The 26,357-nt window shown below is 43.5% G+C and overlaps 1 protein-coding gene across 1 annotated transcript; it reads right to left on the bottom strand.

Moving 5' to 3' along the window:
• Nucleotides 1-596: 596 nt before the first annotated feature.
• Nucleotides 597-24,345, bottom strand: Ddx59 (DEAD-box helicase 59). Its single transcript, XM_059280793.1, has 8 exons — nt 24,219-24,345; nt 22,118-22,932; nt 20,154-20,321; nt 16,419-16,508; nt 8,397-8,648; nt 7,128-7,280; nt 6,360-6,488; nt 597-1,255 (listed from the first exon to the last, which is right to left on the bottom strand). Exons 2-8 carry the CDS (start codon nt 22,919-22,921, stop codon nt 992-994), a joined length of 1,860 nt encoding a protein of 619 aa, XP_059136776.1. The 5' UTR covers nt 22,922-22,932; nt 24,219-24,345; the 3' UTR covers nt 597-991.
• Between the last annotated feature and the right edge of the window lie 2,012 nt (nt 24,346-26,357).

Genomic DNA, 26,357 nt, shown 5'->3' on the forward strand with positions numbered 1-26,357 from the left:
TTGCAGTGCATCCTTGCTGTAGCACTTAGAACTCTCACCGGCTGGCTTCCCTGGCTCCCTTGAAATTATGTGCATATAGATATATATGCATACAGACACAAAGTCCAAGGGATGCCCACTGGACCAGGCACTCGCTTGTGACATCTCAGAGAAGATGCTTTAGCTCAGAAGCCATGTGTCAACATCTGTATGACTACTCCTAAATTTCCCCACCCAATGCTACTGGTTTTTAATGAAAAGAAAGTCAGCGTGTAGCTTCCTTTCTGTTTGAATGCTTGGTCTCTCCAGTTGGTAGAACTGTTTGGGAGGAAATCTGAAAAGCTGCTAAAGAAGCCACAGGGAAAACAACTGGGAACAAAACTAGACACTTGGTTCTTCTTTTCAAAGCACTGTGAGCATCTTTCACAGATGCAATCGCTCACTTTCTTCCTAACCATCCAACAACTCAAGCTGTCAATGTGTTTCTGGTGCTGCTAGGGTAGGGCAGGAGCCCAGGCTGGGGACAGTCCTGGCCCTGACAGCAATAGCTCTGGGAACCACCCATTTAAACAACAGAAAATGCTGGCCAGAGGAGAAAAACTGTGCTCTTTAGCAACTCAACTTCTGATTTTGTTTTTAATATACAAAGATTGTGAACTGAAATAAATACAATATTTATGTATAAATTTTATTAAATTTAAAAAGATCTTAAAAGATTCCTTTGTTTCTTGTACATTTTTTTTAACTTTTTTTTTTTTCTTAAGTTTTAGTTTTTCCCAAGACAGGGTTTCTTTATGTAACAACCCTGGCTGTCCTGGAACTCATTTTGTAGATCAAGCTGGCCTTGAACTCACGGAGATCTGTCTACCTCCGACTCCTGAGTGTTAGGATTAAAGGCATGCGCCAGCACTGCCCAGCTCCTTGTACATTTTTATTTACTCAATCATACAGTAGTTATTAGAAATTTTACAGATAATACATAAATAAAAACCACTGGAAGCGGCACACCAGATCATTTTTGTGAATTGCTCTTTTCGTGTTTCCTAATAATGTCCATGAGGTTGGCCCCCGTGACCAGGTTGCTCTGTGTCTGTTTGTCTTTCTGCTGCTCCTTTCTCTTCTGCTCATGAAGGTATGGGGAATTCAGGAGTTGTGGGGGGAGAATGGAGCCTGTGGGCTTCACTCTTTTGGCAATATCCCAGAAGAGCCTTTTAGAGTTGTTATTGATGAAAGTAATTGCTGTTCCGTTTTGACCGAGTCTCCCGACTCTGCCAACCTGAAACAAAATGCAAAGACATTTTCAAGTCTCACTCGATTCAAGAGAAATGAAGACTATCATTACAGGTATTTATACAGCTTAACACTCCTTCAGACAGGGGACTTTCCTGTGTGTGTGTGTGTGTGTGTGTGTGTGTGTGTGTGTGTGTGTGCATGCTGGGTACTGAACCCAAGGCCTCAGGTGTACCAAGCACTGAGCACTACCCTGAGCTACAATCCTAAAGGTGTTCTCCGGACTGTGTGTCTTGACATATTTATGAAATCAATTTAGAGGGCTGATGTCAACATAGGTATTTTCTTGCTATCTTAATTATAATGAACAGTACAAGAGGACTGTTTGTTTGAACTTTTGTGCCTTGAAATGTTAGATTTAAGCTATTTCATTTTTACAGAGTTCTGAGTTTGACAGAATGGACACAAATTTGTGATTCAAACATTAAAATCTATAGCTAGCACAAAATCTACTTGTTTCTAAATACAAAATGAAAATATTCTGAGAAAGTTTTCAAAAGAAGGGAAACAGAGTCACAGTCAACTTCTGTTCATCAATTGAAATGTAAAGTCTAAAGTCCATACTTAGAAATATTTAAGTGAGCCAGGTGTGGTGGAGCACACTTTTAATCCCAGCACCAGGAGCAGAGGCAGGCGGATCTCTGTGAATTTAAGGCTAGCCTGATCTACATAGGAGTTCCAGGACAGCCAGGGCTAGAGAGACCCTGTCATAAAAAAAATTAAAAAACAAAATACTGAAGTGAACTGATGGTTCCTACCACTATGCAAGATATTGGTTGTTAAAAAAAAAAACAAAAACCCTCCCCCAAAGTTCAAAGGGCTGAAGGCCTCTAAGGGAGGAGACGGGCAAAGTGAGGAAGCAATACTGTGGTGGTTTGGTGTCAGCTTTTAGCTTTATCTGATTTGCTTAATTATATTGCTGGATTGTTCAAATAAAATACAAATTGATGTAAAAATAGCTACAACCTACAAAAGAAGAGAAACTATTCACAAATCACATATTTGATGAAAGTCTTCTAGAATATGCAGAAAAATATTTAAGGCTTAATAATAAAGAAACCTAACTTAAAAACTGGACAAAGGATGTGACCCTTACCAAAGAAGATATACAAACAGCCAGGAAGTATTGAAAGGATGTTCCTGCAGCTCCATTCACCATTGAGGAAATGCAAACCAAAGCCGTAACAAAATACCATTTCATGCTTACTAAGGGTGGCTATAATCAAGAAGATGGGTTAGAATGCAGCTTAGTTGATAGAGTGTTTGCCTGGCAAGGAGGAGGCCTGGGTTAGATCCCCAGCAGGCATAAAGGAGGTGCAGTAGTGTGTGCCTGTAATTCCAGCAAAAGGATCAGAAGTTCAAGGTTATCCTCAGCTACATTGAGATTTAAGGTCAGAATGGAATATGAGAATTCATGGAACCTTGACTTCAAAATCAATCAATCAATCAAGGAATAACAAGAGTTGGCAGATGTAGAGAAACTAGAACTCACATGTTGCTGAAGAATATGTAAAAGCTACTTTGGAAAACAGTCTGGCAGATCTCGAAAAATGTTCAAAACAAAGTCACCATATAATTGGACAATTCTGTCCTAGGTACTAGCCAACTGACGTAAAAACGTGTGGACAGAGGAACCTGTACATGACTATTCACAGCAGGGCCGCTGATAGTAATAGTGGCCAAAAAATAAAAGCAGTATTAGTGAATGGGGCCACAAAGGTGCTATACCATAAATGGAATATTTTTGGCAATAAAAATAAAACAAATTTTAAATATACATGCTTTAAAATGGTTAAATGTTGAAAACATGCTAAGCAAGAAGAAAAAGTTATAGAAGACCACACATGGCGTGATTCCTTTCATATGAAATGACCACAAGAGTCAAAGCTACAGAGGCAGAAAGCAGAGCACAAGCGGTTGCTCAGGGATGAGGGGTGTCTGTGTTTGCTCTGGAATGCGGGATGACCGCCGACGATATGGGGCATCTTTTTCAGGGTGGTAAACATTTTCTAGAACTGACTGTAGCTGTGTCTGCACAACTGTATGAATCTATATCTATACATGTGATTGTCTGGACTCACTTTAAATGAGTGAGTTGTATGGTATCTGAACTGTACCTAAGGATAATTTACAATGAGATACAGAGTGTAGCAGGGACTGGGGGTGCACACCTGTAACCCCAGCTGTTTGGGAGGCTGAGGCAGGAGACCCAGAAGTTTGAGGTTAGCCTGATCAACTTGGAAAGACACAATCTCAAAATTAAAAAAAAAAAGGGGGGGGGAGGTAGGGCTGGAGATGTGGCTTAGTGGTTGAGTGTTTGCCCAGCATGCACGTAGCCCTGGGTTTAAAACCCAGCATAAAACAAAAACAACCTCCAATATTTTCTAAACTCTAAGGTAGTTGATGCTATCTAATATCAAATTACTTTTTCCCAGAAACTTTCTACCATTAAAAATAAAAACCAGCCACATGGGAATTTCTATTATACTTATCTTTGGCTTAGCAGTTCTACTCATTTTTTTTTTTTTTTTTAAAGATAGGGTCTTGATACGCCGCTCAGTCTATCCACAAATGTCTGGGTTCAAACAATCTTTCTGACTCAGCCTCTCCCGTAGCTGTGACTACTGGTTTGACTATTATGCCCATGGTCAGAGGAACTTACTGTGTAGTAACACTCATAAAAAGATAAGTACGTGACTGTTACTGCAGCATTCTCGAATAGTAAAACACTGGAAACATAACCATCAATAAAGGGTTTGTTAACTCATAGTACACTCATAAAGTATAACATCTTGTAGCAGTTAAAACAGGACAAGCCAGTAAGTCAGCGAAAACATTTAAAGAGCCTGGCCACAGAGTAAGTGCGCCCTACCTAGTAACATCTAAGTGGTACCTATTATGTATGCTGATGAGAAAAGACACCTGAGATATATTTAATAAGGCAAGGGATAGAACAATAGGTATGATATGGTCCCATCGACATGTACATGATAAATATGTGCACCTATATGCATGTATGTATGTTTATTATTTTTTAACTATTATCTGTCAAAACTCAAAGACAGAAAGGAATGGTAAAGAAGGCTTATTGGCAGATGTAATGGTGCACACTTTTAATCCCAGCACTCAGGAGGCAGAGGCAGGCGGATCTCTGTGTGGTCTGTAACAGGCAGGGCTATGTAGAGAGTCCCTGCTTCTGAACAAAAAAGGAAGGCTTACTTCTCGTTTTCTGCCTTTTGTTAGTTGTAATACTTGGTCCTGTGAATATGTACTTCAAGATCTGAAATAATCTAAGACACAGACAGAACTGGAAAAGCAGCTCGCTCTAGACTCATCTGAACAGAGTTAAGAAACCTAACACACACACAAGCCCAGAGGCCAAGACTATATTGTAGTGGGGCAATACTGAAAGCCAGAGTCAGCCTTGGGATGTCACAAAAGGATAAATGACTATAATCAGCAGATTCTAAGGGGCAAAGAAGCACCTCAGTATTGTAACATCTTAGAAAAGTTTCCATCTAAAATTATGAACTATTTGAAAGGAAACATTGCACTTGTTCTAACACGGTCTCCTGGAGGGTATTCGATTCCCGATTAAGGATCAGTAAAGCCCAAAACTGCAATGCAGTGTGGACACTGAAAAGTCAATGCGGCATTGGGAGGTGAGTCCAGGAGCAGAGGAAGGCTGTGCGGGAGGGGTGTAAGCGATGCCGCCCAAGGAAGACAGAGCCCTCGGCGAGATAACAGCACTAAGCGGAGGCTCTGTTTCTGCCAGAAAGAGCGCCCATTGTTACTTTCGGAAGCAAAGGAAACACATGGAACTTTACCAGTGAAAGACTAGGCCAAGCAAGGATATGAAGAGAAGACAGGATTCCTAAAACAAGCGTTTAAAGGATCACTTTTACACTGGCCAGCATGGCAACTTAGAGCAATCTTTTAAACAGATTTCTTTTCTAAATATAAAAGCCACCAGTGGACTCACTGAAGAGAAAAACAGAAAGCAGCAAAAACGAAGCAATAATTTAATGCCTACGATGTTTTTACAAGATTTAACTTACGCAGAGGCATGTTTTGCCTCTTGTGTCTGTGCACCATGCCAAGGCCTAGTGCTAGCAGAGCCAGAGGAGGGTGCCTAGACCCCGGAACTGCTGGGGACTGAACCCGGTCCCCTGCAAGAGCAACAAGTACTCTTAGGCACTGAGTCATCTCTCCTACCCCCTAACATTAAAAAAAGACCCAAAACTTTAGGTTTCTCACTTCTAGTTTTGTTTTGTTTTTTTTGTTTTTTTTCCTCGAGACAGGGTTTCTCTGTGTAGCTTTGTGCCTTTCCTGGAACTCACTCTGTAGACCACGCTGGCCTCGAACTCACAGAGATCCACCTGCCTCTGCCTCCTGAGTGCTGGGATTAAAGGTGTGCACCACCACCGCCCGGCCTCACTTCTAGTTTTTAACCTAGTTTAGGTATAAAGTTTTTAGAACCAAAATTTTGTTTCTAAGTGCTCACACGTACACACATACTCACATACACTCATACATTTTTTTTAATTAATTTTTTTATTATGTATACAGTGTTCGGTCTGCATGTATTTCTGCAGGCCAGAAGAGGGCACCAGATCTCATTACAGATGGTTGTGAGCCACCATGTGGGTGCTGGGAATTGAACTCAGTACCTCTGGAAGAGCAGTCAGTGCTCTTAACCTCTGAGCCATCTCTCCAGCCCCCAATTTCAAAAAATTTTAATTATTACTTTATGTGTATGAATAAATGTTTTGTCTGCATGTATGTATGTACACTACATGCATGCCTGGTCCTAAGGAGGTCAGAAGAGGGTGTCAGCTCCCCTGGGACTATAGTTATAGATGGTTGGGAGCCACCATGTAGGTTCTGGGAACTGAACCAGGGTCTTCTAGAGGAGTAGACAATGTTCTTAACCACTGAGTCAACTCTCCAATCTTAAGCATGTATAGATTTTGAAGACTAAAAATATGTAAAGTTTTATGTCCTGCTTTCTAAAAAATGTTTCCTCTCCCTGACAATGCCTTATCCAATCACAATCATGCACAGGCTGGCAGGACAGGAAAGCCCCTTACCTGATGAACATACTCATCCATGCTGGAAGGCATATCAAAATTCACAACCAGCTTGACGTTGACCAAGTCCAGGCCTCGGCCCAGGACCCCTGTGCTCACCACCACCTCATAGTCTCCTTCCAGTAATCCCTTTTCAATAAAGCATAAGGTTCATTATTCAGGCCAGGAGTGGTAAAGCATACCTATAATTCCAGCACTCGGGAGACAGAGGCCAGCATGGTCTAGATGGAGTTCTAGGCCAGCTAGGGGTACATACTGAAACCCTGTCTAAAAAACAAGAAACAGTAAAAAATAAATCATTATCTAGAACTTGTTTTATATGGCTTCGTATAATTCTGACTTTTTTTTTAAATGCTCACTTCAGTATTTTGTTGTCAGAGCTTTTCAATAAAAAGAAGTCTTACACTTGAAAACTGATTGTACCTTAAACTCTCCCTAACCTCTGTGGAATTTATTTTATTAACTTACTCAAGTGAATCTCTTCCTAAGGTGAACTTCTGCTCTGCCCCAGACCAAACTGACCTGATTTCTGAAATGGTGGACTGTGAATTAGCTATCCATTTAGCACACACCCTCTAGAGAACAGACTTACTGCTCCCCATACACAGAGGCTTACACAAGGGGAATTACAAACTTCACAGTCACTGCTTGCCTGTGTTCCCTGTCACTGAAAAGGTCTGACTTGTAAGCAACTGGTAAGAGGTTGTCTCTTGAAAATGCAGCAGAACAGATCTGGAAGACAGAGAGCACAGAACGCTAGGCTCCAACCTTCAGTATGTCTCTCCTTTCCACTTGGGACTTCTCCGAGTGGATGGACGTGCTATTTAAACCTGTGACTTTCTGAACCGCTTCACTCAACAGATCTGCGCCCAGTCTGCAGTCCACAAACACTAATACTGGAGGCTTGAAGAGCTTCTTATCCTGAAGAAACAAAACAAGAAATTAAATTATCCATAGAGCGTAATTTATGTGGAAAATGTCTCTGAGATCATTAGCATGAGCTAACTATCAAAAGGTTTACAAATATTGCTAAAAGGAAATTATAATTCTTTTACAATATAAAATAAAGGCATATTCTTCTAAAACTAATGTTCTCATTTAAGGATGCACAAACTGCTAGACTCACTTTTTTATCATCAATATTACAAATATATTTTAAAGATTTAAGGACCATTACATAGTTCTAAACCCTGCTCACTAGTCAATGCAAGTTGTCTTTAACTTAATACCATACTTGTAATTTTTTCATATATCAGCTACAAGTTTGCTTAAATTAGTTCAAAGATTCTCAAGGACAGAATAGACAAGAAACACTTTGACATTTTATATAATTTTTGAAAGTTAAAATATTAAGGAAGTGTGTGTGTGTGTGTGTGTGTGTGTGTGTGTGCTTGAGACAGGATCATATTCTGTAGTCTAGGCTCACTGGAGCTCAATTTGTAGCCTTAGCTAGTTTCAGATACAAGACTATTCTTCTGCCTCAGCCTTCCAGATCCTAGGATTATAGGCACGAACAATCTTCATATTTAAGTACCTTTGCACAACAAGGAAAAGAAAAACAGACTGAGTCGGAGGGATAGCATCAATACTACAGACTTAGTTTAGCACTCCATGACTGAAGGAGGAGGATGAGTTCAAGCCAGCATGGCCTACAAAGTGAGACCTGAGAAACAAAACAAAGCGAGACCCCCAACAAACCCCAACTAGGCATCTAGACTACAGATTCTCAGAAACAAAGCTTTGAGTTGGGCATGGTAGCAAACGCCTTTAATCCCAATACTGAGGAGACAGAGGCAGGAGTGTCGTGAGCCTGGGCTATATGGTATCAGGCAAGCCAGGAATACATAGCAAAAGCCTGTCTCAAACATTAGAAGCAAAATTCAATTTGGTCCTTACAGAATTCTGATGTAAGGGATTTACTATTAAATATCTGCACCCACATTCCTCCAAAGCTACCCTTAAATATCACTCTCTCTGGAGCTGAGGAAAGGCAAACACCGGCCATAAACATGGCTGACTGCTTGGACACTCACTCACATTTAGGATTTCAAACAGCTTCTTCTTTTTGCCTGGGTCTTCTACCCATAGGACGATCTGCCGTACGCTGGGGCAGGGCAGGTTCTTGTCCCCAGTGACAATCCTCACAGGGTTGTGCAGAAGCTGGTCTGCAAGCTGTTCTATGCTGCCTGGAATCGTGGCAGAAACCAAGATGGTCTGACAATCACCAGGAATGTTTTCCAAAACGTCAAGCACTTGCTGTTGAAAGCCCATCTTTAACATGGTGTCAGCCTACAACAAAGGCATTCTAAGGTCAGGCTTACTCAACACTACAACCCAGAACCACTCAACTGAATAATTAAGAACAGAAAAAAAAAATAGAAAACACAGAAAAATACATTACAGTGCTAAAAAACCATCAGGGAAATGTTTACGCAAAATTATAAACTATATAACTTAATGATACTGGTTATTATTAATAGCCACAAAAGAGACATGCTATATATCTATCAGTAAGGTACTTGTTAAATTATGGCAACATAAAACACTGTGCCATTATGAAAAACAACCAGAACACTGTATAACACAGTACTATTTATATTACAAAACAATATAAATACACATAATCAAGACATTAATTAAGCCCGGGCAGTGGTTTGCACTAAGGAGGCTAAGGCAAGAGAACTACAAGGCCAGACTGAACCACAGAGTGAGACCCTGAAAAACCAAGTTGCTACCACGGAGAAGCCTAGAGAGCTGCTGTGTGTAAGGGGGGTGGTGGTGGTGCTCACATACTTTGTTTTCAGTGCTGAGAATTTAACCCAGGTCTGTGTGCATGCTCCTGTCCCACTATTGACCCACGTCTGTTGGCCCTGGATTTCGGAGACAGTCTCGGTATGTGGGCTGGGCTGGCCTTGAACTCATGATCTTCCGGTGATAGCTCTCCAAGTGCTGAGTTTATAGGCATTAGCCACCATGGCTGTCAGGATTCACTTTTTGTTTTTCAAAGTTTTATTTCCTTCTAGCCATGGGTATGTGCTATATAATAAAATTATTTTAAATTAAGAAAATCAATGTTGGGACAGCTATGGTTTAAATGTTGACTATGGTCCGAATGTTGGTTGCCTTCTGTCTCCATCTTTCCTCCAGAAGTATCTTCACTCAAATCTCAGCATACACATCACCTTCCAGAGAGCCTCTGGTTACCAATCTAAGGAAACCCATGGCTCGTTCCTGCCATATTGCCACAGACAGGTACACTTGCCACAGCTCCACGGGGCAGCGCTCATCAGCATCCCTTCTCACTACACCCACTAAACCAACAGTATCTGGCATGTCAAAAGCCACAAAAAGAATATCTTTCATAAATATAGGGATATCCTTAATTCTAAGTACTAAATAAGATCTAATTTTGTAACAGGCTACATATCAGTGTCCCAAAGTTTATAAATCCAGGAATTACCTGGGGTGAGTTTTTCAAGATCCCTGGGCTGCTGAATCAGACTATCTCCGTGAGAAAGCCAGCCTAGACTGCATTCACTGGGCACGTCAGGCAGTTCTATGTTTTTGTTTGTCTGTCTGTTGTTTCCTTTTATTTGGTAGCCCAGGCTGGCTTTGGACTTATTTATTCTATGTATTTGAGTATTTTACCAGCATGCATGTCCGTGTTCCACGTGTGTGCCTGGTATTTGCGGAGGTCAGAAAAGGGTGTTGGATTCCCTGGAACTGGGATTGGGGATGGTTGTGAGCCACCAGGTGAGTGCTAGGAACTGAGCCCAGGTCCTCTGTAAGAGTAGCAAGTGCTCTTAACTACTGAGCCATCCCTCTAGTGCCCTCAGATTGCCTTCTAAGTGCGGGGGTCTCAGGCCAGGACATTCTATCTGGACCCCGGGTGACTTTTATCACTAGGCCAAGTTGGGCAGACCCATGCTTGTTAACTGCAATGCCTTCTAATAGAAACAAACAGTACAGTTTGTGCATAGTCCAACAGAGTGAAGGAAGAAGGCCTCAACCCTCATCCTGAGGGACAGGGGACAGTGTCAGAGTCCCTCATTCTGAAGCAGTGAGGAAGGAGCAGGATGGGGTTGGGGGAGGATTCTGACAAGAGACACAGATGGTGACTGAGCAGGGGTTTCAACTGAAGGAATGCCCTGCGTCCTGGCCCCCCCTCTTGAGATCCATCACTCAGATCCTCATCCTCAGCTCCTCTCTCGGACTACTCCACTGAGTCAGTGGCCAACTCCAACATCAGGCCTCAGTGCTCTCTCTCACTTCCCCCCAGCCTTCTCTTGGAGACACCAGACAGCACACAGACTCCAATGCACATTTCCTGCATCGAGAAAACCACTTCCCTTTCTCTACTGGTCAGAGGAAGGCCGAACTCAGACAGCACTCCCAGGACCCAGCACTTACTAGCTCCCCCTTTCTAAAATTAAAAGCCCTACTGTAATTTATGGAGTCACCTCTCCAGCTGCCTTCCTTCCCCATACGCAGTCATCAGAAGGCTCACAGATGGTTACTTTACGTGACTCGGCTTTAACCCTTCGGGCCCAGTGCCTCCACCCTGCCCTTGACCGCTGCACTCCTTGGCTGCTCGCGGGCTGCTTGGTCTCTGGGCCCGTCTTCTTTAAATTCTCTTGGACTGAGCAGGGGAAAGGCCTCCCGAAACCACCACTTCTACCAAGCTACGCCCAACTCGTAATTTAGAAGGCCTCATTGTCTCCCACATCAAATCCAGAAGCTTCTGCCTCCCTTTCAGGGCCCTCTATAATTTGACTCCACCCTAGCTACCCAACTCGACTTCCTATTATTTCTCAGGAAGGATTCTTCGAGCTGCCAGGAGGTCTCCTTCTTCCCCTCCACAAGACACTTGGGCTTTCTGACTCTGCTTATCTTCATTGGAATATCTGACCTGCTCTCTGGTTTTTTAATTTTTCCCATCTTCTGAGGAGCAGTTCAAATCCCATTACTATTTTTTCACTAGTGCCAAAGCATCTTACTCTCTTAATTCTACTCCTGACCTTAATTGTCCTGGACAATTAGCATATTACTTACACAATACAGTATTTTATTTTATTTTATAGCCGTTTCCCTAACTAGTTGAGAAACTATGGCTCTCAAGACAAATTCCAATCTTTCCCTGTTTTGTGGAACCCCATCACATCCAATCATTTTCCTCTTCTTCTAATACATTTTTTAATGATGCAACAGATTGAATCCAACACCTTACAAATGCTAGGCAAGTACTTTACAATTCAATTATACTCACAATCCTTTTTTTAAAAGATTTGTTTTTAATTTATGTGTATCGTGTTTGCCTGCTGTATGAATGTGTACCTGCTTGTGCCCGGTGCCCACAGACACCAGAAGGACACTGTGTGTCTGGGTGCTGGGCATCAAATCTGGGTCCTCTATAAGAGCAGCAGGTCCAGCCAGGCGGTGGTGGCGCATGCCTTTAATCCCAGCACTCGGGAGGCAGAGCCAGGTGGATCTCTGTGAGTTCGAGGCCAGCCTGGGCTACCAAGTGAGTTTCAGGAGAGGCACAAAGCTACACAGAGAAACCCTGTCTCGAAAAACCAAAACCAAAAAAAAAAAAAAAAAAAAAAAGAGCAGCAGGTCCTCTTACTCACTAGGCCACATCCTTCCCCCAATCCTTGGTGTTTTGAATTAGAGTATCTTTATTTAACTCAGGCTGGTCTTGAACTTGAGATCCTCCTGCCTCTACTTCTCTGATTGAGTGCTGGGTTAATAGGCATGTGCCCCCATGCCTGTGTGTTTTTTTTAATTATTTTTCTTTCTTTCTTTTTCTTTGTGTGTTTGTGTGTGTGTGTGTGTGTGTGTGTGTGTGTGTGTGTGTGTGTGTGTGGTGTTCATGTAGGTATACATGTATATGTACAGACATTCACGCCTGTGTGAAGGCCAGAGGTCAACCTTGGATGCCATTCTTCAGGTTCACCTTGTTTTTGGAGACAGGGTCTCCAGTGGCCTGTAGCTTCCCAAGCAGGGTAGAATGGCTGGCCTCTGGTTCTGCCTGTCTCCACTTCCCCAGTTCTAGGGTGGCATTAGTGTGCCACCACACTCACTTTCATTTATGTGGGTTCTAGTAACAAACTCTGTCCGCACTGACTATCTGTCAGCCCCACGTCTGGGTTTTTGTTTATTTCTGTTTTACTGTTTTGGTTTTCCTGAAGCACAGTCTAGCTATGTAGCCTAGACTGGCCTTGAATTTATGATCCTCCTGCCTCTGGCACTACAGCAAGTGGATTATAGGTGTGTGCCACCATACCATGCTGGTTATTTTCAATATTGCTATGGTTGTACAGGTTAGTTTCAAAAGAACACACTGGCCTCCAAAGCCTACAATAGTGACCATCTGTTCTTTTATTTAAACTTACAATTTTTTATTTTATTTTATGTGTATGAGTTTTTTGCCTGCATGTATGTCTGTATACTATATGAGGTGCCCACGGAGGCCAGAAGAGGTCATCAGATCCCTTGGAACTGGAGTTACAGGGTGTTGTGAGCAGCCATGTGGGTGCTGGGAATTGAACTTGTGTCCTCTAGGAGAATAGTCAGTGCTCTTAACCACTGAAGCATCTCTCTATCTACTGTTCTAAAGAAAGTATTTGCCAATCATTGGCCTATACTGTTATCTAAGTATATTTTTAAAGTGAAAATGCTATTTATTTATTTATTTGTGCGTGTACGTTATGTCTGTAGGTTACAGAACAACTTGCTGGAGTTCTCTCCTTCCATCATGTAAGTTCTGGAGACTGAGCTCAGATCGCCCGGCTTGGCAGCAAGCACCTTCACCTGCTGAACCTTCCTGCCAACCCCCTATTTGAGTATTTCTATATCTCAACAGAGAGGATGCTTTGGCCTTTATTTCAAGTGTATGTCTTTTTTTTTTTCTCAAAATTTCAGTATCATGTAAGTCTGAATCATAATGAAAATGTTTCTGCAGTCCCACCCACACATCCAGGGTTGGTTAGTCTGTACTAGACAGCACTTCTGTACTAACTTCTGCTGAAACAATCTGTAAGGTTGTTTGCCTGCTCCTTTCCCTTCTGAGCTACAAAGAAACCACACCCTTAAATGCTGGGCACGTAGGCAGGAGCTTCACATAACAGACACTCCACACATGATTGCTAAACGGATACCTCTGTTGCACGATGATGTGCTGTGATTTCTTACAGGCCCTAGAAGTCCTTATTTACCGCAAAAAATTTAAATGCTGTGAAAAGATAAGAGAATGAGCACAACCTAGTCCACCCAAAGGCCATCCCGGACGACACTGACTTAGCAGACCTTTCAAAGGGTTCAACTGTATTGTTTTCCTTCCTTTTGGACATCTAGGTCTACGAGAACTTTTCCGGCATTCCTCATCCACACTCTGCTTTACAGGATTACACAGCTTGCCCAAGTTCTCACAGGAACTGGGAAAAACAAGTTTTCGAGGGTTTTGGCTACCTCTTCTTTTTTTTTTTTTTTTTTTAAGATTTATTTATTTATTATGTATACAGTGTTCTGCCTGCATGTATGTCTGCAGGCCAGAAGAGGGCACCAGATCTCATTACAGATGGTTGTGAGCCACCATGTGGATGCTGGGAATTGAACTCAGGACCTCTGGAAGATCAGTCAGTGCACTTAACCTCTGAGCCATCTCTCCAGCCCTTGGCTACATCTTCTTTACATACCTGAGGGTATTCCCCTGCAGTTTACCGGAGCAAGGGTGACCAGGATGTGATCACTGGTCAGAGCCTGGAATTACACCCAACCTCTGCTGTCACCGCTGATGGAGAACATGAAAAACACAGGTTCCCTGGGTGCAGGGATGGCATATGTCCAGTTCTCACACTTGTCTGCATGATGTTATAAGATCTAATCAATGTAATAATAATGATAATAATAATAATAATAATAATAATAATATAGATATGGCAGAATGGCTCAGTAGGTAAAGGCACTTGCAGCACAAGCCTGATGACCTCGTTCAATCCCCAGAACCCATGATGGAAGAAGGAACCAACTTCCAAAAGTTGTCCCATGACTTCCACACAGATGGCATGGCATGCATGCTCCTATGCACATATTCATGCACATGGGCATACACAATATTAATAACAAATACAAATTAAATAAAATATATAGGGCTGACAAGATGGTGCCCTGGTAAAGGTACTTGCTGTCAACCCTCTAAAGCTGAGTTTGATCCCTGGAACCCACATGTGGAGGAGGGAACCAACTTCCAGAAGTTGTCCTCTAACCTTCACACCGACATCACGGCACGTGCATGAGTACATATACACAATACACATAAATACATATATGTTCATATATATAATATAATATAATGCACTCACTTCATCTTATACTTCAGAAGTATAAAATGCCTGGTATGTTAACAATAACAAAAATGTCCCAATCACTAGACCAATGCCCATACAGAAAAAGAAACATTATTCAAATACCATCAAATAACCATTATCAGCTACTTCTACAGTTCTTGTAAATAATTATTGCCCCTGATTTTTTTAAATGTTGAGAAGCATAAAATGTTTTTAAAAATCTATCATTGTGAGACTGGAGCAGTAGCTCAGTGGTTGAGTAGTTGCTTAGCATGCAGAAGGTTCCAGGGCCAATTCCCAGTACAGCAAAATAAAACACAAAAAGCCCGAAACCTTATCATGGAGATTACAGTACCCACTGAGTCTGAGTGTTCTGCACTGGGAAACAAGAGCTTTGCCTTTGTTTAGCTGCAGTGTACATAAGAGTCAGTGTAAGACCCAGTAGACTAAATTTTTACAAGTACCTAAATTTTTCATTCACACAATGCTCTGAATATACAATGACACTGCATAGCTACAATAAACATTTAAATAAATTATATAAAATCAAGTGATTGTTTTTTATGTGTATGTGTAGTCTATGTATGCTTACAGGTGACCACACACACAAGCATGTCTGTAGTGGGTAGCCATTCCAGCTTTGATCTGGAAGTTCCAACCCCCACTGAGGCTTCGGTAACTGTCACGCCTACAAGGTGGGGCCAAGAGAGGACCCTGAAGACCCGAGTTCCAGATGCACCGCTCTCTCTCTGTTCCTGGACCCTGGACGGTGGAGGTTGACCGAGCAGAGTTCTCCAGAGAACACTGCTGGACTGCGACACACCTTCCCCAGACCTTGCGACCTATCTATCCCTTCATTTGTAAGTTACGCCACTAATAAACCTCCCTTTTAACTACGTGGAGTGGCCTTAATAATTTCACCAATACATGTCCATACATGCATGTGAAGGCTTAGAGGTCAACAGCAACTATCTTTCTCAATCACTTTCTACCTCATTTTATACATGTGCACACACACGCACATGCATATACACATATGCACACACCCATTTATTTTTCTACATATGTATATGATTGTGTGATAAGGCGCACATGTGGAGAACAGGGAACAGCCTTGGTGCTAGGCCTCACCTCCCACCTTGTTTGAGGCAAGGTCTCTCTTACTGTTTACTGCTGCTAGTGGACCTGGCTTTTACAAGGGTTCCAGAGATCTGAACTCATATCATCAGCCTGGAACAGCAAATGCTCTTACCCACTGGGCCATCTTCCCAGACCCTCACCTTATTTTTTGAGACAGAGTCTCTAACTGAACCTAGAGCCCACTGACTGGCTCTGCGGGTCGGCCAGTGAGCTCCAGGGATCCTCTTGTCTCTGCTCTCCCAGCACTGCTGTTTCCGACATGCACCTCCACGCTCAGACGTCACGTGAGTGCTGAGGACCTAACTCAGGTCCCACATGGATGTGGCATAATCACCCAGCCATGAGTGCTGAGGACCTAACTCAGGTCCGCACACGGATGTGGCATATACTTTAATCACCCAGCCATGAGTGCTGAGGACCTAACTCAGGTCCGCATACTGATGCAGCATATACTTTAATCACCCAGCCATGAGTGCTGAGGACCTAACTCAGGTCCGCACACGGATGCGGTGTACACTTTAGTCACCCAGCCATCACCCCGACCTGACAACAGTTTTTAAACATTACTACTTACTTCGTCTACTACCACAATTTTTATGCCACCGAGGGATACGGCGCTCTGTTTTATTATATCCAAAAGTCGTCCAGGGGTTGCTATGATAACCTGAATAAAATAGCAAAGGCAAATTTAAAATCAGATAATATTCATTCATTTACTCAATCTTTGTTGCTTTCTTTTGGGATAGGGTCTCACTATGTACCCCAGGCTTGCCCTGAACTTGCAATCCCCCTGCCTCCACCTTCTGAGTTACAGGTGTACACTACCACACCTGGCCTTTCATTCTATTTTTACTGAGTAGCAAGTATATACAAGATACTGTGTAAAGTAACACAATGAATAAGTCATACACTGTTTCTGCGCTCAGAAAATATGCCATCTACAGGAAGAAACAAATAAAAAATGTTATTGTGACACATATGATACACAATAAATGAGAAGTCTGTCTAGTACATAAAACATAAAGATGGGTCTAAAGGATCAATGGGAGGAAAGTGAGTAGCTGAAAAACAACGAGAAAAGAACACCTAGGTAGTCCCTGGAGTGTCTACAAAGGGCTCCTTGGAGAAAGGCAGGGTTCCAGCACGGCCAGGGGAAAATAAGGCAAGCAGGGACCTCCTTAGGTAGATAGTAAGTACGCAGAGAAAATGGAGATATGCCCTAAAGCCACAGAAACCAGCTCAAGATACTTCTACTGTTCAAATCAGGGTCAAACCAAATCACGATATGAAACTACATCTTTAAATAAAACAGGAAATCCTGATGCCATACTGATGAACACAAGACATCTGTGTATCTCAAAGTACTTCTCCCAAAATATTTACTAATACAAAAAGAAAGAATAAACTTTACCGTTAAAAGACAAGTTAATATTCTGCAAGGCAGTGGTATAACTGAGCGGTAGAGTGTTTCCCTAGTGTGGTGGTTTGCAAGGAAATGGCCCCCAAAGGGAGTGGCACTATTAGAAGGTAAGGCTTTGTTGAAGTAGGTGTGGTCTCATTGCAGGACACAGTGTGTCACTATGGAGATGGGCTTTGAGGTCTCATATATGCTCAAGATACCACTCAGTGTCTCAGTTCACTTCCTGCAAGATGTAGGACTCTCAGCTACTTCTTCAGCACCATGTCTGCCTGCATGCCACCGTGTCCCATCATGATGATAATGGACTAAACCTCTGAAACTGTAGGCCACCCCATTAAATGTTTTCTTTTATAAGAGTTGTTGTGGTCATGGTGTCTCTTCACAGCAACAGGAACCCTGACTAAGACACCTAGGATGCATGAGACCTGGAGTTCCACCCCAGTACCTCAAGGAAGAAAAAAAGTACAAGCTGCCCCAAAGCATGCAAGAAAAGAACAAAGTGTATTTCTCTTTAGAGTGGCTTGTAAGCTGGCCATGGTAGACAACACCATAACTGCAGCACTTCAGATGTGGGAGGACTGCCATTGTGTGAGAGCAACAGATGGGGGGTGGGGGGTGAGGGGCTGGCTCAGCAGGCAAGAGCACTCGTTGTACAAGCACAAGGACCTGAGTTCAAGGCCTCAGCACCCGCAGAGGTTGGCTGTGGCTGCACGTGTGCCTGGGGTCCCAGCACTACGGAACTCCAGCTTCAGTAAGGGAGCTCGTCTCAAGGGAACGACTCAGAGTGTGATAGAACACAACACCCAGTGTCCTCCTCTGGCCTCTACAAGTGCACAGGAGTACACATCTGTGCACACATGTGCACATCCATGCACATACACACCATATACATATAAAAATTTAAAAAGAACAGACTGAAAGGATGACTCAGTGCCTGGAAGCACTTGCTGTTCCCAGCACCCACCTGGTGGCTCACAACCATCTGTAACTCCAGCTCCTCAACACCAGGCACACACATGGTGCATACACACACACACACACACACACACACACACACACACACACACAAATCTGAAAGTACAAAAAGAAAAATCACGGCATCACCAAAAAGAAGTGACTTGTAAATCCTGGAAGTGTCAAAATCATGGAAAAAGAAAGCCATAGTAAAGACTAAAGACCCACAGCACACTGACACAGCAGGGAAGGCGCTGTCTTGGTTTCTTTCCCGTGGCTGTAATAAAGTATCCCCCAATGTATTAACTCTATTTTTTTCTAAGACTGAAATGCAGCCAGCATGATGGAGCAAGCTCAGCACTCAGAAGGCTGGGGTAGACGAACTTCAGCTGGAGGCCAGCAAGCATCCAAGAACTAATCTTGAAAAACCAAAAGAGGACGACTGAACTTCAAGGTTTTCTATTTACACCTACATGTCTATATGCATCATGATGTTTCAATGCTGTGCACTAAAAATAGGTTGAATGCTTATATGAGACTCTAGCAAGTTCTACTAACCCAATTCAGTGTCCATAAAATATTTTAATGGTTTACCTTATAAACATATACTGCTGAACTTACAATTTTTCCACTAGTAAAATATCACCTTTCTCTGTTTCATATAGTGGAGGTCTACAATCAAAACCAATGAACCAATTTCCCACTAATTACCAATCAGCAATGTCTTACAGGTGTATTTGACATGTTTTAAATCTCTCAGACATATCTGATGAGATGTCTGATGAGCAAGATAGGTATTAATACAGAGTTTTTTAAATATTGCATTATTTTCATACCTGTCGGTCAGTACCTTTTCCACACAGAGTTCTCTGGCATCTCAGTTTCTCCCCTGGGACTTCAGAACCTCACTGCCATCCCAGAAACTAAAAAGGTAAGGCCCAGAATAGCAGGGGAGCCCCAGGACCAACAGCAGCACCTAGGCTACAGTCTACTATTACTGGTCAGCCTCTATGCCAACCTTCCCTTAAGCTGACTGGACAAGGATGTCCAACTATTCTAACTCAAGAAAACCGGAGCCCACCCAAGCGAAGTTGGTTATCTGCAACACTGTCATCAAGTTCCAAAGCTACTAGGTCATATTACTTTCATGTATCAGAAAACACAGCTATACACAGTAGCACCGTGAAGTGGGTAGCAGAGTCAGATAAATTAAAGTTCCAGTTTGTGCAATTATTATTTATTAGCTATGAATATTTGAATGAGTCCCACTTTCTGAGACCTGCCTTCTCAACCATGAAGGATGAGCTGTACAAACCTCCCTCCAGGCAATGGTTACATGTGATGAAGTACATAAGGACACCCAACAGAGTTCAGTCCACAACAAGCACTCAGGACGTTGTATTCCATTCCTTTCCTACATAAAAGGAACCTTTTATTTCCTCTTCCTTCCTTCCTTCCTTCTTTCCTTCCTTCCTTCCTTCCTTCCTTCCTTCCTTCCTTCCTTCCTTCCTTTCTTTCTTTTTACAAAGTCTCACTCTGTAGCTGTGTACTGGCCTAGAACTCACTATGTAGCTCAGGCTGACCACAAACTCTCAGCAATCCTCCTGCTTCAGCCTCCAATGCTGGGATTCCAGACATGAATCACTACACCTGGCTATAAAATTAACTTTGGAAAAAAAAAAGACTTAGTTGGCAAAAACCTAAAAACTACCTAAAATCACATCCTTGAGAAGAATCACCCTCTCCCTCTCCCTCTCCCTCTCCCTCTCCCTCTCCCTCTCCCTCTCCCTCTCCCTCTCCCTCTCCCTCTCCCTCTCCCTCTCCCTCTCCCTCTCCCTCTCCCTCTCCCTCTCTCTCTCTCTCTCTCTCTCTCTCTCTCTCTCCTCTCTATTGCTTACAAAACTTTCAAAGGCCTTCTCCCAAGCAGGTGCTTACCTTCACATGCTGTCGTAAGCGATGGAGCTGTGGGGGTAGAGGCAAGCCCCCCACGAGAAGCACCGTCTTCATGCGCGGCAGACCACTCATTAATTCCTTGGCTTGCTTCTCTATCTGGATGGCTAGTTCTCTCGTTGGGGTAAGAATGAGTGCCGATGGAGTTTTATCCTGCAAAGAGGAGAGAAACAACTCAGAAACCTCAACAATGAACTCCTGCTGACATGAACCGCGCCCTCTACAGTGACACCATCAGCCCTAGATAGGAGCCCTTTGCTCACCCCATGCACAGTTTTCCTCCAAAAATGATCAGAAATTGAACCCATTTCTTAACACAACTTAGACAGACAACTAAAGGTCAAAAGTGGGCAAGGCAAGAAAGGTCTCCTCTTTCAAGGAGGAATCCCATGGTCATCGTGAAGACTCACCAAAGCCTGGCACTGTATCTTGATTCTCCACATTCACACATTTACATCTTTCTTTTTTTTTTTTTGGCCAAAGAACTTGAGTTTATGTATGGATGCGTGAGAGGCACCCACATCCTATCTTCTCCCTTAGCTCTATCAATCACTCCATGTTTGAGCTGTACTTTAGACATCTGGTACTTTTCCCTCACACCATCCTCTATTGCTTTCTTCTCTTTCCTCCCTGCCTACCCTTTCTCACTCTTCTTGCCACGAGCCTGGGCCACATGCCCACCAGGACGGGCTGGGCATCCTCAACCCACCAAAATGCACTTTAAATACCAAGACTTCTGAGCACCAACACCGTGTTCAAAAGTCTCAGATCCTGGGGGCTGTAGGGATGGCTCAGTGGTTAACAGCACTGGCTTCTCTTGCGGAGGACCCAGTTTGGTGCCCAGCACTCCCATGGCAGCTCACTACCTCCTGCAACTCCCGTATGGGAGCTCCAACACCCTCTTCTGGCTTCCAAGGACACAAGGCACATATGTGGTCCACTGACACATGTACAGGAAAGCACCCGTACACTTAAATAAAATTATAATTAAAAAAAAAGTTTCAGATTCTGGAGCACTTTGTATTTTGGATTTCTGAATTAGGGATGCTCAACCAGTAAAGTCTATGCAAATATTCTAAAATTGGAAAAACTCCCAAACCTTAAATACTTCTGGTTCCAAACCATTTCAGATGCCACTTGGCATGTACTAGGAAAACAAATATGCCAAGTTCGTGAAATTGTGTGTGAAAATGCTTTATGCACTGCAAACTAACAAAGAAGCTAGTATTTCTTGTTTTGTTTTGCTTGAGACATGGTCTTACTATGCAGCCTAGGCTGTCTAGAACCCAGTTCTCCTGCCTCGGTGCCGGGATACAGGCTTGGGCCACTAGGCCCAGCAGTGCTATTTAGATGAACCATGGGTCACACTTAAGAGCATACTTTGAGCTGGGCGGTGTTGGTGCACGCCTTTGATCCCAGCATTCAGGCAGGAGGCAGCGGCAGGCGGATCTCTGTGAGTTCAAGGCTAGCCTGGCCTACAGAGTGAGTTCCAGGACAGCCAGGGCTACAAAGAGAAAACCCTGTCTTGAAATACCAAAGAGTATACTTTGATATGGTGCAACAGCATTATTACTTTAATATACAATGTCAGTTTCTCCCAAACCCCAGAGGCTTAGCTGACATAAACTGCAGCTCATCCATCTGGTAAACAGGATTTTTTCCTCCAGAACAAAACTTTGTTCTTTTATAGGAAATCTGCTAAAAATAAAAATGTTTTGTAAGGAAATTAATTTTTAGACCTTCCAGGAAAAGATCTCTGGTTCAATACAATAAAAAGAATATTCTTTGATATTATGTTTCACATACAAAACAGAAGCAAGATCACCAGGCGCCTCAGTGACTTAACATCCAAATGTTGAGCTGAAGCTTGCACATTTATTAGTTATGATGAAACTTGGTAGATACTGCATCTGTTTCTGAGAAGACTACGTGTCAGATCTATAAATTACCTCAAATAAAGCTCGGATGATAACAGGAAGGAGAAAAGCAGCTGTTTTTCCTGAGCCGGTGTCTGCACTGGCCAGGATGTCTCTTCCCAGGAGTCCCACAGGAATCATCTGCATCTGGATGGGAGTTGGCACTTCGTAGCCAGACTTCTTCAAGTTCTGGTTTAAGGTCTCAGGGAAGCCACAGTGCTCAAAGTCAATAATGGGTCTGGCAACTTCTTGTCCTTGAACGGAGATTCCTAGCTGCTGCTTAAGGGTTTCAATCTGGTCCTCCCTCAGGGTCACAATAAAGGGGTGCTCTTTGTAGACATAAAAGGCGTCCAGTGGGGACTCTGGCTGGGAAGCAGCTCTCTGCGGGCTGCTGGCCTTTAATGACTCTTCCTCTTCCTTAACTTGCAGCAGATGTTTTGCTTTGCACTCCAAGCTACACACATCTTCATCGGTCTTATCACAGATATACTCTCCGTAGCGGCCACAGACAACACAGACAGGCTCCCCAGGCTCTGCCCAACGCTGGGTTTTGGAAAATGACTTCACAGGCTCTTCGGAAGGAAAGCTGTCCTTCACACCCTGTTCAGGCCCTACCAAACAAGCCTCGGCCAACTGGCTAGAAGGACTGGGTAAGGGGCTTGACGCACTGCCGGGCCTGTCTACCGAGACAGCTTCTTTTGTAACTGAAGCATGAGCTGGAATATCTCCGTCCCTGTCCAGCTGAAGGTCTGCTTCTGGCTTACTCTTCTTACCTATACAGCTTTTGAGGTCATCATTAGAACTCCTCTTGATTTTCAATGATCTCGGAACAAACATCCTTCAATATTCTGTTGAGGAAATTGCACCAAGAGATATATTTTACCCTCAATTAAGCTCACACATTAGTACCACATGGCATACAGTCAGAGAGTTTTACTCAAAGCAATAGTGAAGACATCACGTCACTCCGTATGCCAAACTTTTCTTCCACTTAGCAACTTTCTCTGGGGGAGGGGTTACAGTCCTTTTCCACACACACACACACACACACACACACACACACACACACACAGAGTTCCTCATAACCCTGCTGTGCACACCACACCACCTACTGTTTACTCAACATTTGTACTTTCAAGGATCAGACATTATCGAAATTCTACAGCCAATCCTTCAACTGCATTTTCACAAAAGAAAAGTGGATACCTCACAATTAGAATCTTAAAAATCAAAATTGCAGACCAAACAGGAAAAAAAAATGCTATTATGTTTCTATACGTAACAGAGTGCTCATTCTGTGTACTGCTGCCTTTCCTAACCTTTACAACCAGGCAAAGTCAGTCACTGCAACCTTAAAATCACACACACACACACACACACACACACACACATATATATATATACATGTATTATTTTTATATTACATATATCAGCATAATAAATACATGTATGTCTACATATATATATGATGGAGATGTAGTTCAGTGGAAGAGTGCTTTGCTAGCACGTGAGGGCCTGAGCTCCCCATTCCAAAGAAAAACACTGATATTTACACACACACACACACACACAGATGAAGACTCTCAGCCACCTAAGGATTGAGTATGTTTATTTAAAATACAATTTCTAAGTGTTAGAAACCCAGTATTCTTGCTCTGAAGAACATTAAAAATGTTTTCACAAATCAGTGAGTGGGGAAAAGAATGTCTAACCTTACTTTGGGACTAAGAAATATACTGACAATTCTCTCAAAAAATTAAAAAAAAAAAATCAACTTAAGAAATCGCTAGATCCCATTTTCTATTTAAAAAAAGAAAGAAAGAAACAAAAACCAAAAACATGGCACCGGAACCGCCTGGACAAGAGGCTGCGGCAGGGCCATCAGCAAGGGGTGGGGCCGCCGAGGGCAGCGGAGAGCCCGCAACCCACTCCTCCCGCCCTCGGCCACGCCCGCACCCCGCGCGTTCCCGCCCTCCCCGTCCGCCCGCGGGCCCGCGCCCCAGGCGCGCGCACGTGCGAGGACCCCCGGCGAGCGGCGCGCTTCCGCCGGCTGCCGCCTCGCGCCGGGGTCACGGAGCACAGGAGCGGGAGCCGGAGGCCCGGGCTGCCGGAGGCCAGGGCGGCGCACGCTCACCCGCGCGGACCCGGCCGCGTCCGTTCTCGCTCGGGCCGCTCCTTCCCAGGCGCCGGGCCGAACTTCCGGCCGCCGACCCGGCCCGGGTCTGAAGGCCCCACGCCTGCGCGCGGCAGGAGGCGGGGCTCCGGGTGGCCACGCCCTCGCGGTGACGCAGCTGCGGGTGGGCGGGAGCGCGCGCAGGGAGGAGGAGGGGGAGTGGGAATCCTTTTGGAAGCCGGTACCGCAGGGAGGAGGCTGGTGAGAAAGCAGAACTGCCAGGAAGGGCGGGGGCCGCCGCGCTCAGAAAGTGGGAAGTTTAAGTGGGCCAGAAAACCCTCTTCTCCCTTCTTCGGCTGCTGAAAATAACTCCAGAATCCGAGCAACTTGGTATGGCGTAGTTGATATGCCAAATATTCACTGCCACAGCACGCAGCCCCGCCCTGTGCAAAACAAAACCAAAAAAGAAAAAACCTTTAAGTCTGTTCCTAGTTCCAATGGGTGGCCTTTGCTCTGCCAGCTTCTGGAACAGCCTGACAAGTTCCAGGAGGATTGCACTTCTGTTGGGGTGGGGAGGAAGTAGGAGAGGGGAAGCAGGGGAATTGAGGTAACGTTTTTGGGTGTCCAGTCATTTTTTTGTTTGTTTTTTAAAATATATTTCGATCTGATATTTGATGCAAATATTGATACAAAAATTAAATTTAGCAGTTACGTTAAGTGTGAACATACTAACAAAACAAAAATCCTACTTTATGTTGTCATTAGTACATAAATAAATGCAAAAGCGTTTGTTTCTGTAGCTCTGGGATTCTGCTGCTTGCCTGATTTTGTATGTATGTGTGTGTTTGTGTTCAGCTTGCCATTTTTGGTAGATACATTTTGGCTGACAATGTTTCATTTCCCTTTTGAGCTTTTTACAAATAATATATACCACATTTTTATGTATGTATATAGCCTTCCAGCATTTGCTTTTATTTATTTATTTATTTGTTTGTTTGTTTGTTTGTTTGCTTGCTTATTTTTGGTTTTTCGAGACAGGGTTTCTCTGTGTACTTTTGATGCCTGTCCTGGATCTCGCTCTGTAGACCAGGCTGGCCTCGAACCCACAGAGATCCACCTGGCTCTGCCTCCCCAGTGCTGGGATTAAAGGCGCCACCACCGCACGTCTAAGCATCTGCTTTTGTTAACATTTTTTCTATGATTCGCTGAAGTTGCTAAGTGTACTGGTAGAAATTTACTTTACTGACCAGATAAATGCGATATCATTCCTGTCAAGAATGTTTTCGGTTCCACAGCAGATGTGAATATAAAATCACTTTACATCCTTTGTCTATAGGAAGCACACTAAGTATATGTATTTTTCTGAGTGTGAGGGTTACAAACTTGCAATAACTCTTACCTGAGTTTGGTGAAATGTAATTTACCTTTTCCCGTTATAAATAAACACTCAATTTTGAACTTAATGTTTATTCATAACTTTTTTTTTTCTTACTTTGGTCTTTTAAGACAGGGTCTCATGTCTGACATTAGACTTACTATGTAGCAGAGGATGGCCCTGCCTCCACCTCCCAAGTGCTGGGCTTACTGGCATATGCCACTGTTGCCAGCTTGTGTCTTTGTCCTTAAAAGTTTCCTCCTTCTCCAGTCATAGAAACTCGTGCCCCACAAGCCAGGCTTTGCCCTGGAAATTATAAACAAGGTGCCCAGAAACACTTGTTTACCTCCAACAGAGAGTCCCATCTGCCCCTCGGAGGTGCATGGTAGGGTCAGAGGACTTAGAGGTGTTTGGATTTAAATTTTTCTTTTTAATTTTTAAAATTGTATTTGTTACTTGTAGATGGAGGACAGAGAACAAACAGCTTTAGGAAGCCCGTTCTCTCCACATCGGGGAGGCAGTGTGTCTTGTTTCTGCCACACTGGGGACTCCAGGCTAGCTGGCCAGTCAGCTTTTGGGCAGATCTCCTGTGTCTGGCTCCCACCTCGCTGTAGGAAGCCTGGGATTATGGATGTGTGCCACTGCACCCAGCTTCTTAAGTGCCTTCTGCAGCTCAAACTCAGGAGTCAGGTTTATGGCGCAAGTGATTTTTACCCTCTGAACTCTCTCCCCAGCCAGGAGGTGTTCAGTTTCACAATTTCAGTTTCTGAAACATTTCCAAAGTG

The sequence above is a fragment of the Peromyscus eremicus genome, chromosome 15, assembly GCF_949786415.1.
Source record: "Peromyscus eremicus chromosome 15, PerEre_H2_v1, whole genome shotgun sequence".
NCBI lineage: Eukaryota > Metazoa > Chordata > Mammalia > Rodentia > Cricetidae > Peromyscus > Peromyscus eremicus.

What these genes read in the sequence shown, in the direction of transcription:
- Ddx59 (XM_059280793.1), bottom strand. Translation starts at nt 22,921, where the DNA reads ATGTTTGTTCCGAGATCATTGAAAATCAAGAGGAGTTCTAATGATGAC. An exon ending in TCATCCGAGCTTTATTTGAG is followed by an intron (nt 20,322 to 22,117) that starts GTAATTTATAGA and finishes TCCTCTTTGCAG; the next exon opens with GATAAAACTCCATCGGCACT. An exon ending in TGGATGAGTATGTTCATCAG is followed by an intron (nt 1,256 to 6,359) that starts GTAAGGGGCTTT and finishes ATTTTGTTTCAG; the next exon opens with GTTGGCAGAGTCGGGAGACT.